This window comes from Cylas formicarius, unplaced genomic scaffold, assembly GCF_029955315.1.
Source record: "Cylas formicarius isolate icCylForm1 unplaced genomic scaffold, icCylForm1.1 PGA_scaffold_4__25_contigs__length_36172078, whole genome shotgun sequence".
NCBI lineage: Eukaryota > Metazoa > Arthropoda > Insecta > Coleoptera > Brentidae > Cylas > Cylas formicarius.
Genome location: NW_026844334.1, coordinates 15,916,591 through 15,935,499, shown reverse-complemented (window position 1 = coordinate 15,935,499; position 18,909 = coordinate 15,916,591). Strand labels below are relative to the sequence as shown.

General features: G+C 34.9%; 2 protein-coding genes across 4 annotated transcripts; both read right to left on the bottom strand.

Moving 5' to 3' along the window:
* Positions 1 to 28: 28 nt before the first annotated feature.
* On the bottom strand, positions 29 to 5,107 carry LOC132701015 (apyrase-like). Its single transcript, XM_060668631.1, has 9 exons — positions 4,868 to 5,107; positions 3,647 to 3,866; positions 3,399 to 3,596; positions 1,558 to 1,768; positions 1,295 to 1,492; positions 808 to 965; positions 656 to 746; positions 443 to 601; positions 29 to 390 (listed from the first exon to the last, which is right to left on the bottom strand). Exons 1-9 carry the CDS (start codon positions 4,972 to 4,974, stop codon positions 68 to 70), a joined length of 1,665 nt encoding a protein of 554 aa, XP_060524614.1. The 5' UTR covers positions 4,975 to 5,107; the 3' UTR covers positions 29 to 67.
* A 58-nt stretch (positions 5,108 to 5,165) lies between these two features.
* LOC132701016 (apyrase-like) lies at positions 5,166 to 17,585 on the bottom strand. Of its 3 annotated transcripts, none has more exons than XM_060668633.1 (10): positions 12,112 to 12,431; positions 10,697 to 10,916; positions 10,443 to 10,640; positions 9,954 to 10,164; positions 9,689 to 9,886; positions 9,481 to 9,635; positions 9,326 to 9,416; positions 9,119 to 9,277; positions 6,893 to 7,188; positions 5,166 to 5,301 (listed from the first exon to the last, which is right to left on the bottom strand). In XM_060668633.1, exons 1-9 carry the CDS (start codon positions 12,237 to 12,239, stop codon positions 6,899 to 6,901), a joined length of 1,650 nt encoding a protein of 549 aa, XP_060524616.1. In that variant the 5' UTR covers positions 12,240 to 12,431; the 3' UTR covers positions 5,166 to 5,301; positions 6,893 to 6,898. The 3 variants fall into 3 exon arrangements, with proteins under 3 accessions (XP_060524616.1, XP_060524615.1, XP_060524617.1); XM_060668632.1 differs by lacking the exon at positions 5,166 to 5,301 and adding an exon at positions 17,542 to 17,585 and having other exon boundaries at positions 6,813 to 7,188; positions 12,112 to 12,240; XM_060668634.1 differs by lacking the exons at positions 5,166 to 5,301; positions 12,112 to 12,431 and adding an exon at positions 12,030 to 12,079 and having other exon boundaries at positions 6,813 to 7,188.
* Between the last annotated feature and the right edge of the window lie 1,324 nt (positions 17,586 to 18,909).

Sequence of the window (18,909 nt, the reverse complement as noted above, 5' to 3'; positions counted from 1 at the left end):
ATTTTAAATAAAAACATATAAAGTGATTTAACGTTTATTAAATTTTAAAGAAAAAAAATAACCATAATTAATCAACCATTTTGTATCGAATTTCGCTGTCGCTCAGCACAATAATGCGTTCCTCCTCTTCTTGAAATACCGGCGACCGGTGCCGTAAGTAATTCTCATATACGTCAATGTCGACCGGGCCGATTTCTGTATTTTTTAAATTATCTGAAAGGGCGCTAAAGCCGTCCCCTCCGCTTCTAAGGAAAGACTGGGCCACGATGCGATAACTTTTATCCAGGACGAGATCTTCGTAGACCGGAGTGAGACACTGCTGACAACGGACTTTAATGGATTGGACTCTATCTCCTTTTGGTCTCGTGAGATTAAATACTACGTGGATACCTAAAAATTTTATCAAAGAAACTTCACTTTATTTCAAGTCGGCGCGGTTTACCGGAAACTTGTATCAAACTTATATCAGAGTACGACCTTTGGTTCGAGTAAGCTTCCGTGCACTGCTCCATCAATTCCTTAAGGTAGCGCCCTTCCAACTCACCCACGTCTACAGTATTGGCGAAAGGTTGGGCAATTGATATGTCGTTGTACGTGATATCTTAAAATAATGTACTGGAATGCCGTATACACTAATACGTAATTTGGTACTTACTGCCAACTGGAATGTCCGTGCGAATTCCTCCTGCGTTGACTAGGGCAATGGCCGCATAGGTCCAGGATGTAGCGTCCGCCCTATCGGTATACTAAAATCGGAAAATTAGATTCAAAAATTTTGTATTTTTTGTTTTTGTATTCGGTACTCGCCTGGAATACTAAAGCGTCCGCAAGAAAGTTACCCAAAGTGCATTCTTTATAATAGCAGCCCGTTTTCTGTAGCAGCACTATGGAAGAGCCAAGTACCCTGGAGCCTTCCGCTTCCACTATACTCTTCCACGGTTCCAATTGCTTGTCGATCGAGTCATCTTGGTGAAAAAATGCACAATATTAAATTAAATTAATCAATGAATGTGAACTTTGGGGTACAGGGTAGCAAAATGAAAAAAATAACACAGGGACTACGAGGTATTTTTTAGTATATCACATTTTTACTTATTTCCACGGGTGTGGTGTTGGAATCTCAGCTGTATATTCTTCTTAAAATAAAAAATACTCATAAAAATAAAAATGACTAAAGGTAGATTTGAGTTCTTAGAGTAAATACACCACAAAGAACGAGTTACTACATTCAGACGTGACGCCATATAATATGGTCACTATTTTCAATTCGAATCAAGAGCATTTTTTTACTTGCCAGTTGGTTTGTCCGTGTTTAGATAGATTGGTGCTCCACTCCAGTCTACAATCTCTCCATCGTCGTTATAAACAACGCTGATGTTCCCTAAATATTTGCTGTAGGCAGACGCCTGCACTACGAGCACCGTTTTGTTGTTTTTGCTTTTCACCACGGTAGGATAAGGACCTTCCGGAGTGTCCGGACCAGGTGGGTCAGCTGAATCAAACAAGTATTAATTATGAAAACCCAAAGGTTGTTCTTGGTTCTTTATATTTGATTACCGCCGGTCCATAGAAATGTATGAGAGTGAGCACCGACGATCAACCCTATTTTTTCGCTGGCGTTGGCGGCGATGGCTTGTTCGATGTCGTAACCGGAATGCGACAATACGATATTGGTAAAGACTCCTTCTTCCCTTACTAGTCGCTCGGCTTCCTCATTGACGCTCGGTGATTCCGGATAAAACTTTAGGTTTTCTGAGCTGGCAATTATCTTCAAAAAACATTAAAATAAAAAGACAAATATTTTTAATGTTTAGAGTATGTGTAATGTCTTAACGATATTAACTGTATAGCTGAAAGTATTGCTCTTAGGGCTCTTAGATGTTAAACATCAACACACAGGGTTACATCGAGACTTCATTTTTTTAATGGAATGGCGTCAAATCATTCATTTTCTAATATTGAATTTAATGCAGAGTTTTAGCCGAAATCTTATGTATATCCTCATTGGAGATGTATCCACTATTTTTTTCTAGCATTTTTCTTCGCACTTCGCACGAACGTAAAGCACCCACAAGCTGACCTAAAACTGACAATGTCGCAAAAAGTTTGGCTAACATAAGGTTAAACTCATGGTAACTGACTCCGAGCTGAAAATATTTGTATAAATACTTTGCAGCCTATCACTAACTATTAACTAATTATTCTTTATAAAACTTCTGAATTCCTCCTGCGTCGGTTTTTGTTGATTCGAACTTGCTAACGTTTCGCCAATCATCCAATCATCGAGCGTTCCATCTGAAAATACACTTCACCATAACCTTCCAATAGTAATGAAGCCGAAATAAATGCCACACTTGCCACTGTTGTCCTTCCTTACATTCAAAACATCCCTGACCATATATCAAAAGTTCTAAAGAAATATAACGTCAAAACCAGATTTACCACTTGCCCCAAAATCTCTCATCATCTTCGATCGGGCAAGAACAAAATTTCATTTAAGATGCCAGGATTTTACAACATTCCATGCATATGCGACAAAGAATACATTGGAGAGACCGGACGTAAAATCGACTCAAAGAACATGAAAGTGCCTTAATACTTGGACAAATAAACTCATCAGCAGTTGCCGAATAAATCACAAAACCGGACATAAAATTTTATTCGATAAAATTAAAATTCTTGCATGTAATCAATTCTTCTACCAACGAAAAATTCGAGAGTCTATAGCAATCTATAAGCAACCTAACAATCTAAACCACGACTCAGGTTTTTAGCTGTCAGCAATAACAATAAGCAGGTACAGAGTAAAATGCGATCCAGTTTCAGTCAAGCTCTGAAGAAGCCAACAGTCAGAAGCCACGAGTTAACCAAAACCGACGCAGGAGGAATCCAGAAGTTTTATAAAAACTATTACAGTAGCCTGCGGAAGTTTCTTTGAAGAATTATTATCTAATTGTTTTGTTTTTTCCTTTATATTTGATCTGTTTAGTATACCATGTTTTGCACTACGTTTGTTATACCTTCATCTACAATTAATATTTTTTAATAAAATTATATGTCTTTTTATTTAGTCAAATTAATACGAATATATTTTTTTCTTTTTTATCAATAAAAAAAATTATTATCTAATTGTTTTGTTTTTTCCTTTATATTTAATCTGTTTAGTATACCATGTTTTGCACTACGTTTGTTATAACTTCATCTACAATTAATATTTTTTAATAAAATTATATGTCTTTTTATTTAGTCAAATTAATACGAATATATTTTTTTCTTTTTTATCAATAAAAAAAGAGTGCATTCAATTACAAATTTGTTTGCCATATTGCTTGCTTAACGTATTTTGAAATTTATTTTTCATTATTCATAACAGTAATATTACTTGTGCTCGTACTCACGTTTGTTTGAGAGTAGATCACTCCGATGATCCCGATTTTTTTCCCATTTCTCTCAATAACGGTACTTTTGGTATACAGCCCTTGAATAGTCGGTTCCAAACTATCGTCGATATTAGAAACCACTACCGGCGCCTTTAGCGCCTCAATGAAAGGAACCACCCCAGCAATTTTGTCGTCGAATTCATGGTTCCCTAGCACCTGAAACAATAAGCTCACTAACCATGCGAAACAATATTAAAAAAAAGTACTATGGCGTCCCAAGGCAGTAAGTTGAGAAACTCTTGCGTAATGTTCCATTTTCCAAGGGTGTAGTATAACGTGCCCTGGAAATTGTCTCCTCCATTTAGTAGCACCGAGTTGGGATTTTCCTGTAGCAACTCCCTTATCTGAGCATATATCCTGGAATAGCCCCCTATGCATTCGCCGCGAGTTTTACAGTCTCCAGCCGCAAGACTGACTTCGTCATACCTGAAATGATGGTCGCTTTGCAAGTATGCGTCATTTTGTTTGAGTGTGGCGAGTAATGATTTAGTAGAAATCTCAGGATTTCTTATATCATGTTTCGGTCAGTTGTGGAAGCACTACTAGTTATCAAGTGTAAACTAGTTTTTGTTACAACAATCTAATTCTTAAAAGGAATGTTAGGGTACATCATGCAAATGAGCAAACACTGACAACTTAAAAGTAAGAATCGAATCCAGATTTTGCAAAACAGTATTTAGAGTATCACTTTAGTAAGAAAACAGCCACTGAAGCCTGTGTGTAACGAGATATAGGAAGCAAAGAAATATTTTGAAAAATTAAAAAAAAAAGACAAATGGTCCAAAATTAAAATTAACCACAAGAACCAGAAGAAATTGTTGGACACTAAAAACTGCAGCGATAAAAAATATTTCGATGGCATATAAAATGAGTCGTCTTCATACCGAGATGCCTTGCCAAGTATCTCTTTTAATGTTGGTTGGCCAGAATCGTTTCTAACCGTTTCGAAGTTTCCACCAGTTTACATTGGTGCGTTCGTTAGAAACAATGTAATAGTTACGTACTTACACGGGGCGTCCCTGTAAGGGCAACGGAAAGAGAAATTGGCTATCAATCAATCAATTAGGCCCCCTGGCGGACAATTTCAGAAAATCAAAAATGATTTGTAAAAAAGTAGAAAGTATTTACTCTTGACCGATTTAGTTAATACATTTTTTTTCAAAATTCTAGGACCGTCCGTTTTTCTCTTACCTAGTTGCCCTTATGGGCACACGGGGTATACAAATAATAATTGTAAAATTACTGCATTCGTATGAATTCAGTAATTTTAGAATTAGATTTATTTAGCTAACACTTGATAACGGGTAGCGATAAAATGTGGGAAACGTTGTGAAAGTGTAGAAATAAAGACCATAAAAATTCGTCACATCGCATCTTCCTCTGGTTAACATTTGCAGGTTACATGAATTTTATTTAGTTTTACTTACCTGGCGTGGAAATCGTTGACATGGATCACAGAGAGCTCGAAACTTTCGGCATATATCACAGCCACATTCACTGCCACAGCGACAAACAAAGATGACAAAAGTGCCATTTAAAAAAAAAAGATTAACACGTAGGCGAATAATTTATATATACTGCTGATTACAGATGCTTGATTTGTTGAGATTTATCTGATAAACATAAAGATACCCAATAAAATATATCACATATAGGATACAGATTGTTTAAAGTTAGTTTGACAAGGTCGACCAGTAAATTACGAAGGTACGATATCAAAAATTGACTTATACAGGATGGCCGGAAAATGTGTCCCGTATTCTACATTTTCAGAAGCTCTTATAGTTGTGGACAATTTTTACTTGGATAAGCGGGTTAAAAAAAAATTCTTGCGCCCCCTAAGGCCCGAGCACGGAGAAGCCTAAAAAGAACGACAAAACACATTAATCAAGCAAAAATGAAAAACGGGTTTTTATTGCATCTCTATAATGGAGAGACGAATTGGAAGATGAAAAATATTTTCAATTTCTCTTTGTGGTTGGCATTTAAAATAGATACCACGATTTATTGTTGCGAATTTGATCATATTCCTCTCTCTTTAGTTTTTTCCAGAAATAAAATAGTTTCGAAATGTATCATCTTATGTATTATTTTACTTCTTGTGTGTATACTTATGACGTAGTTTATTCAGTTTACTTTTTTGGCACATATTATCAAGAGTAATAGCCCAGTAGCTAGTTCGTATTATTTCTGTTCATAAACGGTGACTTTATTTCCTGTACTTGGAAAACCAATACAGCGGATGTTTCGCATTTGAATCGTACCATTGGAATATCAAATCCACTGAGTTGATTTTGGTCAGAGCTGCGTCAGCTCCATTTTTGTTGTTAAATTAATTAGAATAGGTTAAAACTGAACACAAAACGGTAAGAAATGTCGTTTTTTTAACTTAATATAACTTAATTTAATAATAAAATTGCACTTATTTTTTGAAAGAAAATTTTTAAGTACAAAAGGTATAGATGAGGCTACAAGAAATAATTTAAAATTATTTTCAATTATACGGGGTGATTCATATCTGTGTGGGAAATCAAACTTATATTATACATGGCATTAATAGATGTTGTTATGGCCATTTTTTCGCCAAAAAAAAATATTTTTGACTCCATTTTCGAAAGCTGTAACAATTTTATAAAGTGGTACAGTCATACTATACTTGTCTGGTAGTTAATCTGAATCGTTGAGTCGAATGGAAAAATAATAATTGTGACAAATTTCAGTAATTTGTTGTTAAAAACTTTAGGAGTGTTTAATAAAATTGAAAGCGAATTTTTTTTCCAAAGAACTCCACACAAATTCCTGGATTCTTCCATCGAACTTGCCAACGTTTTGCGTGTGTTGGTTCTTTCAGTTTCAGTTAAGCTCTGCCCTGCCAAACGATTCGAACTAACTTCAAGACAAGTATAGCATAAATGAGTGTACTACTTTATAAAATCGTAGGCATCATAAAATTACGGCGGAAACGGCGTCAAAAATATCTATATACCATAATAACCCTAATTGGGTGATTGAGTATAAAAAGTATGCCATATACAGGGTGTTCCAGTTAAAAATGTGTAAGCTTGATTTTCCACACACACACCTTGTATATTTGCAAATAATTTTAAATTGTTTCTTTTAGTCTCATCTATAACTTTCTAATTCCAATAATTTCTAAAACAAGTAATAACAAGTAATAAATTAGACACACTATTTAGACGCACCGTCTGCATGGTTGCAATAAATTTGAATAAGACGAAACTGCAAGGAACTATATTTTTCGACATCTAAGGAGTATAATTAGAATGGCAATATGCTGTTCACTTTTTTACGAACTGTAAATAATGTTTCCTCTAGCTACCAAATGTTACCGGTCAGTTCACTCTAAATAACGCTCTAATTTAATGATTCGTATTGTATTTATTTTCCCTTTTTATTACTTAATATTTAGTTTATTAAGCAAGACAGCGTACAAATATTCAAGTTGTCACCGTTATACGGCCCTCAATGCGTTGATACAGAGGCGAGTTCGCTTCCATGTATTCCAAAAACACTTCCAAGTCGGTTTTGCCGATCTCCACTTTATCGACACTTTTGCCGAGGATGGAAAACTTGTCGTTGCTTTTCAAATACGACTGATAGACGATGTCATATTTTTGGTCGGGGTTTAAATCCTGATAGATGTCATTGTCGCATTCTTGGCACCTTATCTTAAGGGAAGTCACCCTACTTCCTCGGGGTCTCGTCAGATTGTAAACAATTTGCACCCCTATAAGAGAAGTAATAAATAATAGACGAACAAAATTATGGATCAATTACAGGAATGTTTATACTAGTAGGAAACCAATGCATTGCAAACGACATTGAACGCTATGGACTCATCTAAAATTTGTTACTTTTTTTCTATAATTTCTGTTTTTAATTTATATATTGCTTATTGGAAAAAATTAAATAACAAATTAATTAACGACCTTTGTGATTAGAAGTTGCTTACATTCTAGTCCGTCATTAAATGTCACAGCCGGTTTTCCACTAGGATTTTAGCAACAATCAATTTTAATTGAATTGTTTGGCAAATGACTCGGCAGATTTGGTTAGTCCAATTCCAATCCGCCATTTTCTGACAACGCCGCGAAAATTCACACCGGATTATGAGACAATAGGGACTTTTTGGGACGTGTATTTGACGCTCGTGAGTCTGCGCTATGCCGAAATGTCATTTCGTAGTTGTAATGACTACTACTAATTGTAACTAATGATATCATTCGTAAGCTACGAATCCATTTCGTTTTCTTTTTTTCGGATTAATAATTAACTAATATCGAACTTGTGAGTTGTGTTTCACAAACCGAAGTAAGATCAGCCCGAGGTTGTGGTAGTAGTAACGTTCGTTAACGATATACCGTTTTTACAACCTTTTATGGTTTAAGACCCGCCTGTTGTAATGCGGAAGGGACCATTCTTTTCAACACGTGTACCACAAACTAGGGCCGTATTTAAATGTTAACCGACAAGAACTGTGGTATGCGGTATGGTTGTAGTTTAAGAGTAGTTAATTTTTCTTTGATTGATTCACGTGTGCTTTTTATAAATCTTCCTAAAGCAGTTCCTACTTGAAGTATCTCGATTTCAAGTCCAATTTAAATTGATTTCCAATTTAAAGGTTTAATATAATGACTCTAAAATATTTTCCTACTAAAGCAATACAAATTCTTATGTAGATAATTGATTTGTAATGGATGTTTTCCCAGTTTGCTTTTGGTTGATTTGTCGGTTTTTTCTATTTCGTCTTGGGTTTGTAATTAGTAATTACCAACTTATTGTTGTTCAATTGTATATCAAGACTCAGTATGTCATTTTTATTGAGGTACCATATACATTTTATTAAAATTTATTCAAAGGTGTCAAAGACTCGGGCACACTTGTCGGTTGCTGCCAACATTATAATTTTAAATGTGTTTCTGTCTCTGAAATCGACATACACGACATAGTTGTGCATGGTATCTAAGAAAGAAAAACGCGGAAAGATCGTATGGGCCCAAAAGGTCGACACGCACCATAGTGAGACGGTTGATATGATGCAGGTTCTGAAGCTAGCAGCAGGTTTGATAAGAGGTATAATGTGCACAAGTTGGTCATGGAGCGGGGATTCAAAGTTGTCTGTCTTCCACCACACAACTGCAATTTTAATACGATAGAACTGATATTGGGATAGCTGAAACCCACTTTAAGAAGAAACAACATAATTGTTTCGACAACACAATCAAATGTGATAAAGACACGGGTTGTCGAAACAATTGTCATGTAAAAATATATAATTTCGTGAAAATCTGAACTTTTAGTTCTTATTTATTTTGATAAATGAATTTTCATCAAGCAAAAGCCACCACAGTTCAATAGTACCGAAGTACGGTTCTGGAACGTCATTGTAGAATTGCGAATCTATTTATTAAGGATTACAAAGAGAAATCCAAGCGAGGAAGGCCTGCGGTTAGACCTTCATAAAAATTGACCAAAGTTAAATACCGGATTAGGTCGTAAAAACGGTATATTGTTGTGCGAACTATAGCACAATGGCTGTCAATGTTCCAAAATTTCCCTATTTACACCTCTGTTACAGTGGTAAGTTTCTTAAATCTGTTAACCTGTACTACCGTGACTTTTGTACTGTATATATAAGTATATTTTGAATGTTATACCCGAAACTTGTAAAATATTAAGGTTCGAATACGACGCAATGTAGTTATCCGCAGGAGCACCCTGTTCGAACAGATCCTTGAGGTGAGACCCCCTAATCTGTCCCTTCTCTATGGTATTATTGTAAGGTTGAGACATCCAAGCGTCATAATAAGTGATCTCTGAAACGCCACGATTTAAAATATGCCGTATTATTTTTAATTCGTTACCTCCTTTTTCCATTCCTGCGCACATGCCTGCCGCGTTCATAATCGCTATAGGGGCGTTTTTCGCCGAACTGGGTTCTGATTTGTCTGCAAACTGAATTAAATTTGGTCGATTTATTTTCAACGAAGATGCAATATAAAATGACAAGTTTGCTTACCGCATATGCCATGCCATCTGCAATGACATCAGCTAATGTACATTCTTTGTTGTAGCATCCTAGATCTAAGTTACCCAAAATGGTACCAATTACGCTACTTTCGCTGCTTCTAAGTTTTGATTTCCAAGATAGCATTTCTGCATCTACTTTCTTTTCTGAAAATTTATCGCGGCCATGACACGCTGCAATGATGATAATATTGCGTTACCCTGAGGCAGGGAATTCTTCAAATAAATAGGTGCTCCCGAGTAATCCAAGATGTCACCTTCTGAGTTGTAGAAAACTGTTATGTTCCCCACGTATCTAGCGAAGGCAGATGCTTGTACTATAAGAACGTCTTTATGGTGCTTGCTTCGTACAACCGTTGGGTATGGTCCCACTGCTTCCTCGTATCCCGGGTAGTTAGCTGAGATAACCGACGCAGTTTGTTTGTTAAAATATATTAAAATACGCTAAATAAATTAAAATATTACTTCCTGTCCACAAGAAGGAGTGAGTGTGAGACCCAACAATCAGGCCTATCTTCTCTGATGCGTTCGCAGCAATTATCTTATCCACCTCGTATCCAGCATGCGAAAGAACTATGACAGTAAATACGCCTTCATCTCGTACTAATCGCTCGGCCTCAGCGTTAATGCTCGGAGATTCGGGATAGATCCTTAGATTTTCGAGGTTGGGAGAGTCCTAAAATTATCGTTTTTTTTATAATTCAACGAGTAAATGTTTATACCTGCAATCTCAAACAAAAGATTGCTGAAACAAAATCAAATTGTCTTTGGTACTGAAATTGCAAATTTTTTATGCGTTCATGTAATTTTAAGTTGAATTTAATTACCGATGTCATTGTACCTTAGAAAAGACAAAGTGTTACTGCAATTTTTATTTAATTTGAGTCACTGCATCTGTTACAGTTTGCGAGATCTCAATGGTGGTTCACGTGGTATGTAGCAGTGAAAACTCACTAGCATTTCATATGTCAATGCCCCGATCACTCCTATTTTCTTGCCACTCCTTTCTATCACAACGCTTTTGGAGTAGAGCCTCTCGAACCGCGGTTCATCACTGTGATCCAGATTTGCGATAACAAATGGGGTCTTTAATTGCTTCATAAATGGTACCAAACCGTCAAGCTTATCGTCAAACTCGTGGTTACCTAAAGTCTAAAAAACAGCCGATCGATATGCTGCATATATTTGATAACTTATGCGGTAGTTACAATAGCATCCCAAGGGAATTTAGCCATGAAGTGTTGTGTAATATTCCATTTTCCCGAGGTGTAGTACCAAGTGCCTTGAAAGTTGTCCCCCGCGTTGAAAAATAAGGCGCTAGGATTCCTCTTCTTCATTTCTTGCAATTGGACAAGCATTCTAGAGAAGCCCCCCACGCAATTGTCCTGATTTTTGCAGTTGCCTCCCGATGGACTAGTTTGTTCGTATCTAGATTTCCCGATTTTTGAGTGCGTATTTAGTAGTTGATGGGATGATAATAAGGTGTTATATTAAAATCATTTATTGAATGGGTATAACAAGTAGGCGAATCATGCTTCGAGTTTTTCGAAACTTATAAAGTTGCTGAATGATTTCGAAATCTTCCATAACCAAAATTGTAGGGGATTGAGTTCTGATGGTATAGAGAGCCAAACAATTTTTTAAAGGACATTAAATTAACAACAATAAAGTAAAGGCACATTAGATAAACCGAAGAAAGAGTCAATGCAAATGTGTTATTTATTATAAAATTTATCAAGAAAAGTGACGGATGAAAAATATCCGATCGCTCCCAATTACTTGACTAAATTACTGGAAACCTCCGAGGTGGTTAACGAACCTCATGTCTCAACACTCCTAATCAGCGCATAATTGCGTATTTCAGGTATATTGGGTATCATAGGAATAATATGTTGTTTATTACTATTTACGGTAACGCCACTTCATAGTCATTCATACTTTCAAAAACTTAATTAACAACACTAACCCGCTAGAACAGAATTTGGGCTATTTAAAAAAAAAAACATAACGAGAAACTTCTGGATCCTGGGTATTAAAAAGGCTTTGCAAAATATCTAACGAACTAATGATAGCATCGTAATCAGTAAGATTATTCTTTGGGTAATGTTAACCTGTACACTGCAATACGCAAAATGTTTTCTAAACAGTTTCTAGCTCATTTGAATTTTATAAAAAGGAGACTAGGCCTGGCTAGCATATTAAAACACTCACCGGAGAAAACCACAATTTAAAATCTTGCAGACAGGTGAAGATAAAACTACTCTAAATCCATTTATAAAACCAAGGGCCTTATTATTTAAATAATTTGTCCATCAATGCTGGATTGAATTATTACTGCATTTAATGACTTCAAGGCTTTCAAACAAATTTGCTAGAAATGGATCAAAAAGAACAGGACCCCAATGTGAACCCTGAAGCGCACCTGAGATGTCAATGTTCTGTTGATTTTGATTATTACAAGATGATCACTCCAAACATTAAGTGTCTCAGGCGAAGATTGATATTTACTTATTGAAGAAAAGATTATTCAACTATCCGCACCTATTTGGGTGAGAGTGTAGTTTGTTTACACTGTTGTTTTCAGAACTGACGTATATATGGTTAAAACTTGCATATCACTTACCTTGCATGAAAATCGTTTACGTGTACAACTGACAATTCGAATAAGTCGTCATTTTGCACCGGTATGCCACTGATCGCTGTCAGAAACCCGGCAAGCGCAAGAAGTTTCGCGAAACTACTCGACGCCATGCTAAAGACAGATTAATTAAATTCAAAATAAGTATTACCCATTTTATAGTTTTTAAATTGGCAAAAGTAATTCCGAGCGGCACAACTTTTCAATTAAAACAATTTTATCAAACGCCTCGCCGATAAACTGAATACAGAGAGAAAAAACTATTTCACAATATGGGTGCAAAAGTTATCGCTTAGCTAGTACTAGGTGGCACGACGGACGAAGGTACTGCTAATATTGGCATCTATTTTTGGAATATCGATAGTTTTACTAAATGTAGGTAAACGTTGTACTGAAAAGCTAAATTGCAGTTTAATAAACATATAATACACATCAAAATTCTATTGTAGCGAGGGATTAACCCTGTATAATATTCGAATTGCATTATCCGTAGATGACTAAACTATTAGCAGTTATTATTATTTATAAGATATTTACGCGAATTATAGCCAAAACAAATTCAACACACATTTATTGCAATTCACAGAACTTGTGGAATTTTCCATAATCGATGTTGCTATTATAATATAATTTTTATAGTGAATCAGATTTAATCAGTTCAAAATACTGTATTTCATGTACAGTTTATACAAATATAATATAGATATTAAGACCTCTTCAGACAGTGCCTTTTGAGATGCTATGTTCTGTGCAATATTGAAAATACAATTGTTGCCAACAAAATGTATTGGTTAGTTTGAAAAAATCTTTAAAACGGTTTAGCTTATTAAGAAAAGTTGTTTGTTTTTTTAATTTTGTACCTATGCCAAATTTGAACATAGGTATACTCTTTGAAGACCAGCGAAAATTTAGTTCCCTAATCTTATCGGAAGAGCTCAGTGGGCCTAAAATTAGAGAGTCAAATACAACAAGCCATTAAGAACATGAAAAACCGAAAAAGCCCAGGACATGACAATATACATGCTGAGATTCTGAGAATACCTAACATACCTATTTAATAGAATACATGAATCGGGTTAAATTCCATCGGGTTGGTTAAAGTCTACCTTTACACCCATCCCGAAAAAAAGTACCCTTAGAAACTGAGGAGACTACAGACTTTTAAGCCTTATGAGCCATGCTCTGAAGATTTTCCTCCGAGTTATTCACAGCCGAATATATGCCAAATGTGAAGGAATGAGTGGAGAAACCCAGTTCGGTTTTTTTTTAGGGGCTGGGTACAAGAGAAGCTCTCTTTTCAATGAAACTTCTTATGCAGGAATGCTATAGATTACCAGAAGGCTTTTGATAATATTAAGCAGGCTTTTGGAGAGGTTATATGAAATTGGCTTAGATTCGAAGGACATCAGAATAATTGAACAACTCTACTGGAAACAAATTGCTAAGGTGAAAATAAACTACGAACTAATTACAGAAACATTTTCCATGCCCCTCCGCCAGGGATGCATTTTGTCACCAATTTTATTCAATATCAACATAGAAAAGATTTTTCAATTCACTTTGGAAGGAGATAATAGAGGAATCAAAATCAATGGAATGCCAATTGAAGATATGAAGATATGCAGAAGATACTGCTGTTTTGGTAAATCCTCCTTAGGACCTTCAACACACTCTGGACAGAATTAACCAAATAGGTAAAGAGTTTGGGCTCAAAATTAACACATCCAAAACAAAAGTCATGACAATAACCGGCGAACATATTGAAGTGGCTGTGAGGATTGACGATCAATATCTGGATCAGGTGTCGCGTTCTGACTACCTGGGTGCTTTCCTCAATCAGAAATGCGATAAAGAAGTGAGGATACGGATAGAGGTGCCAAGTACTCAATCCCTAAACTAATTCCTGGCTTCGCAACATAATATGCTGGTGCGGAATCTTTAGGCAAGCTGAGAACCGCCCCCTACATATGATATAGAGAATGTAAAAGTATAAGGGATCGCCAACGTGCGTATATGCACAGCGCACGAGAAGAAGAAGAAGAAGAAGTATGCAAAAATGACAATTTATGCTCTAAAATTTTGTTGATGTTTGATGGAAAGAATGATCAATGTTGTTTCGTTAAAAGTTTATCAGTACAGAGAGGTATTTTTATTTTAGTAGTGTCGACACCTTAGCAATTTTAAAATAATTTGCGCCTTGCCATTAGTGGCATTGCAATCATTATCTGTTATGTTTAGACCGTGGATTGAAGAAAATTTAGACATAGCAAATAAAAAAATCCGCGAATAATTTATATTTTTTAATGCAAAATTTGTCTTCCGGTCTTCTAAAAAAGTCAGAGGGCATAGACGGTGGATGTAATTGGCATTCCAAGGTCAACCTTGCGTCGATTTCTTGGTAATGATTAATGATTTAACGACGTGACAAAGGCCTAATGAAAGTGTTTAGGAATGGTGATGCCAAGTGGATTTGGAGGGAACTGTATGCGATGTATGAGAGAAATTAGATTACGTCATTTGAAGCATTGCAACAGAAATGAAAAGAAAAATTTCGATTTACTGGCAGTTGTGAAACGTTGCGCCAAATTCTGTACAAAATTGGATATAGATTTAAAAACATTGACAAGCGTAGTTACATTAACGAGACGCAACGATTGGTGGAATGGAGACAAAAATATTTAACTCAAATTCATCAATTTCGCGTAGAAAAACAAAATGTATTGCGTGTATTCTGTTGAATGTCAATAATTAAGGGGGCGGTTCTTGAGTCCATTTTAAAAATAAAACTTTTGAGATACAGGGTGATAAAATTTTGACAAATGAAATATATTTTTTAATATCTGCAATACCACCACCACCACCACGGGCGTAAGGAATTTCACCTGTCCTATTTTGGAAAACATTGATGGTACGCCACTGATTTCTCTTAAAATAAAAATTATTCTTACAATCTCCAATCAATTCTAAAGAAATTTAATTTCTTGATTTTTTTAAATCCGATGTACGATTTTCGCTTAAAAAAATGAAAACCCTTTTATCTGGTCATAACAATATCGTTAATATGACGGCATGCAGAGAAATTAGTTTTTATTTTTAAGTGAAAACCGTGTGACAGACTAAAAAAAATTAAGAGATCAAAACTGCTCATAAATGAACGCAAATGTTATTATTCATTTAAGGAAATAAATGTCGTTCCACTGACTGTTCATGAACAAATAATATCTTAATTAATTGGTTAATTTAGTCGTCACTGCACTGCAACTTTTTTTTTGTGCAAAATGAAACATCTATCTAAATCAAAATTTCTACTTTTTAGTTACCAACTAGCGTCCCTCAGACTTTAATTAAATAACATAACATTATAACAACAAGATAAATGATAAACGGTTCAAATTAAAAAAAAAACGCTACCTACTATTAACAATTTTTAACAAAATTGTCTGTTAATAAATTAATAACCTTTTTGAAAAAAGTGGAACATAGAAAGTAGATAAGTTGTTGAAAGTGACTTTTAGGGTACCCCCATATTTGAGGTCCGCCACTGGTGAATTAAAAAAAAAATTGTGGTACCCTAAATAATGCCTCTTGATACAAAGTGCATGTGTGCCAAATTTCATTTAATTACAGATATTAAAAAAATATATATATTTTTTTGAAAAGTTTACCACCATTTATCTCAAAAGTTAAGCCATTTAGGACATACGTTCAAATAAAGTTTTCTTTTTAAAATGGACTCAAAAAGTGCCCCCTAAACCCCAAAATATCCGCCCATATACTTGATATAATTAAAACTCAGTGTATATTAATACCAGGAGAAAATGTGTTAATTATATAATTATGAAGTACCAAATAATTATTAAAAAAACTTGGATCAACCTAAAACCATCAGTTACATAGATGGTTGACAATGATAGCAAAGAATAATTTATATATATAATTGCAATAATACAGTGCGCAACGCAACAGAATATATTCATATATTTTATATTTCAATTTTTATTTTTAATTCATTTGGCCCAAAAATGCCTACAAGTAAATAAAAACTTTAATAACATTATTACAGTCATGACAATATCGCACTGAAATTTGTTATTAAGTATCTACGAGGGCAGCGCCAAAATTTGCCTGGCCTGAATATGAAAGAAACAAAGTAGAGTAACATTTTTTTTATTATTTTTCAATATAATCTCCCTTAACTTCAATACACTTATTACATCTGTTTATTAACAACTCAATCCCTTAAAAAAACTATTCTTTGGGTTTGTCTGCAAAATGAGCTAAAACAGCCTCTTTTAACTCAACTTCGTCGTTAAACCGCCGTCCACGTAAGTCCTTTTTCATATATCCAAACAAATAATAGTCGCTGGGGGCCATATCTGGACAATAGGGAGGATGATCTATCTGTTGGAACCCACACCCTGAAATGACAGCTTGTGCAACACCAGCAGTATGGACAGGTGCATTATCCTGCAAAAGACGCATGCCTCATGTTGCGTAATATATATAACAGTGGTATTAGTTTCTTTACAATTTATCAAAAGACTTCCTTCACAATCCCAAAAGATCGTGGCCATCACCTTTTTTGTTGACTGGCAGACTTTGAATTTTTTTTGGAGGTGCTTCACCCTTACGACCATTGATTCTTTTTTCGATAGAGGTTCATAATAGAGAACCATAGTTTCATCTCCCGTTACAATAGTTTCTATCACAGGCTTCGGTTCGGCCCTACAGAGTTCCAAAAAAGACCGCGCACACTCGACACGGCGTTGTTTTTGAATAGCCGAAAAGTTTTTAGGAACCCATTATGCATACCTAAATGATCACGCAGGATTCGAAGAACACTTGTATCGGAAAGCTTAGTAATTTCTGAGATTTCCTTGACCTTTAAACGTCGATCACTCAATACCACCTCTTCCACAATTGCATCAATATCTTCCCGTATGACCTCCACTGGTCGACCCCCTGAATCATCTTCAAGGGACTCCTATCTTATTCGAAAACATTTTGCCTATTTTTCCACTACAAAATACGAAGGAGAACTTTGGCCGTACACACCATCCAGCCTTTGTTTAATAATTTTAGGTGCTAACCCTTCTTTTGTCAAAAACTTTATGACTGCCCTATACTCAATTTGCGTTATGTGCGACATTTTTTCGGACACGTGTTGTTTAAAATGCTGTCAATAAAAAACTACTAAAAAACTACTAAGATGTATATTTAAAAGAAGACAAAGTTTTATCGTGGTATTGGAGCTGCATCTATGTCAGGCCGGGAAATTTTGGCACTAACCTCGTATATCTACAATGACTTAAATACTATGTTTATACCCCCTTCGTTATTGCCTTAAAAAACTAAAAAATTTCTAAGTGACTAACTCTTTTATCCTTCTATAAAATTTTAAAATATAAAACTTACCCTTCCCTCTATGAGAAACCAAATTGTCGCGCACTCGTATACTGATAACCTAAAGCTAAAAGCTAAAGAAAGACTTCTCTCTTTGCTATTTCAAAACTTAAAAAGCAAATATTAAAAAAAGCTTGTCTTATCAGGTACCATTTTGTGTAAATAAATACCAAATATTTAATTAAATAAACCACCTATGTTAAAAAAATATTTGAAAGAAAGTATTTTTTAGAAATCATTTATTTATACTTTGCATATAAGATATTCGTGGGTTGCAGCGGTGCTTCACTTGATACACTGATTATAATGATATAAAATTGACATCTATTTTGAATGTTCCCATTGCATCTACGAAATTTTTCAACCCTTTAGTAGATTACAAACCCAATTAATCTCAATTCATTAAATTTGTATTGCCAATTAGTCTCAACTAATAAGCGCACTAAATGCGGTTTAAATTTTTTTTGTAGTAGATCAATAAACAATCGCCATATCTTTAAATTTCACGAGGTCAGTCTATCTTCAGAAGTAATTTTCAAAAGTGCTGTGAATTAAGCTGTCAGCCCAGTTTCTAGGTATAATATTTTTTAATAAACTAGTGACTTAAAAAGTTTACCAAACGTGTGGCTCGGATCCGTGGGACAAGAAACTCACGTCGTAAAGTAACGCTTTCCGTATGCTAGATCGGTGTATAATTAGGTATTGTACAGAAGGGAGTAGAAAAAATGTATTAATGTTTTGTGAGATAATTATGTTACAGAGACATAAAATTTTTGTATGTAAGGCAATATTTCACAATAAAATGATGTTTCCATACTTCATCAATATGTTGCAAGAAATTCTATATCAAACTCGTGAAAATAATGATTTTAAGGCAAACATGCCTTAATTAAATTAGAGAGACACTGTTTAGTTCACGAAATGGTTATTTTTTTATAGCTTAAACTGTTTTTGATATAGCGACATAAAAACTGTGATCGAGGGTTTTTGGAAATGAGGGATACACTAAAATTCCATTTTTTTGGGAAATTATGATACAGATGATTTCTAAGTAAAAACCATTTACTTTGACTTTTTCGAGCTATTTGCATTGTAATACACTGACCTCCACAAAATGTTGCAGGAAAATGTTACTTTATTTAATTGTTTCTTTGAAGCGGCAGGATTGGTTTTTGACATTTCTCACCAGCATTTTACGATTATCTGAAGTGTGCAATCTTGCTTCCTCCTAACTGACTGTTTAATAATGATAATGCAATAATTTGACTACTAGAATTTAAAATGCCGCTGTGCGTAGTTGCAATAAGAAAATATTAAACGGTTTTCATTTCCTCAAAATTGTGAAAAAATAAAATTGATCTGTTATTTTTTTACAATTTT

What these genes read in the sequence shown, in the direction of transcription:
- LOC132701015 (XM_060668631.1), bottom strand. Translation starts at nt 4,974, where the DNA reads ATGGCACTTTTGTCATCTTTGTTTGTCGCTGTGGCAGTGAATGTGGCT. An exon ending in CGGACGCTTTAGTATTCCAG is followed by an intron (nt 747 to 807) that starts GCGAGTACCGAA and finishes TTCCGATTTTAG; the next exon opens with TATACCGATAGGGCGGACGC. An exon ending in AAGTTTGATACAAGTTTCCG is followed by an intron (nt 391 to 442) that starts GTAAACCGCGCC and finishes TAAAATTTTTAG; the next exon opens with GTATCCACGTAGTATTTAAT.
- LOC132701016 (XM_060668632.1), bottom strand. Translation starts at nt 12,239, where the DNA reads ATGGCGTCGAGTAGTTTCGCGAAACTTCTTGCGCTTGCCGGGTTTCTG. An exon ending in AATTCCCTTGGGATGCTATT is followed by an intron (nt 10,641 to 10,696) that starts GTAACTACCGCA and finishes GCTGTTTTTTAG; the next exon opens with ACTTTAGGTAACCACGAGTT. An exon ending in CAGATGGCATGGCATATGCG is followed by an intron (nt 9,417 to 9,480) that starts GTAAGCAAACTT and finishes AATTTAATTCAG; the next exon opens with TTTGCAGACAAATCAGAACC.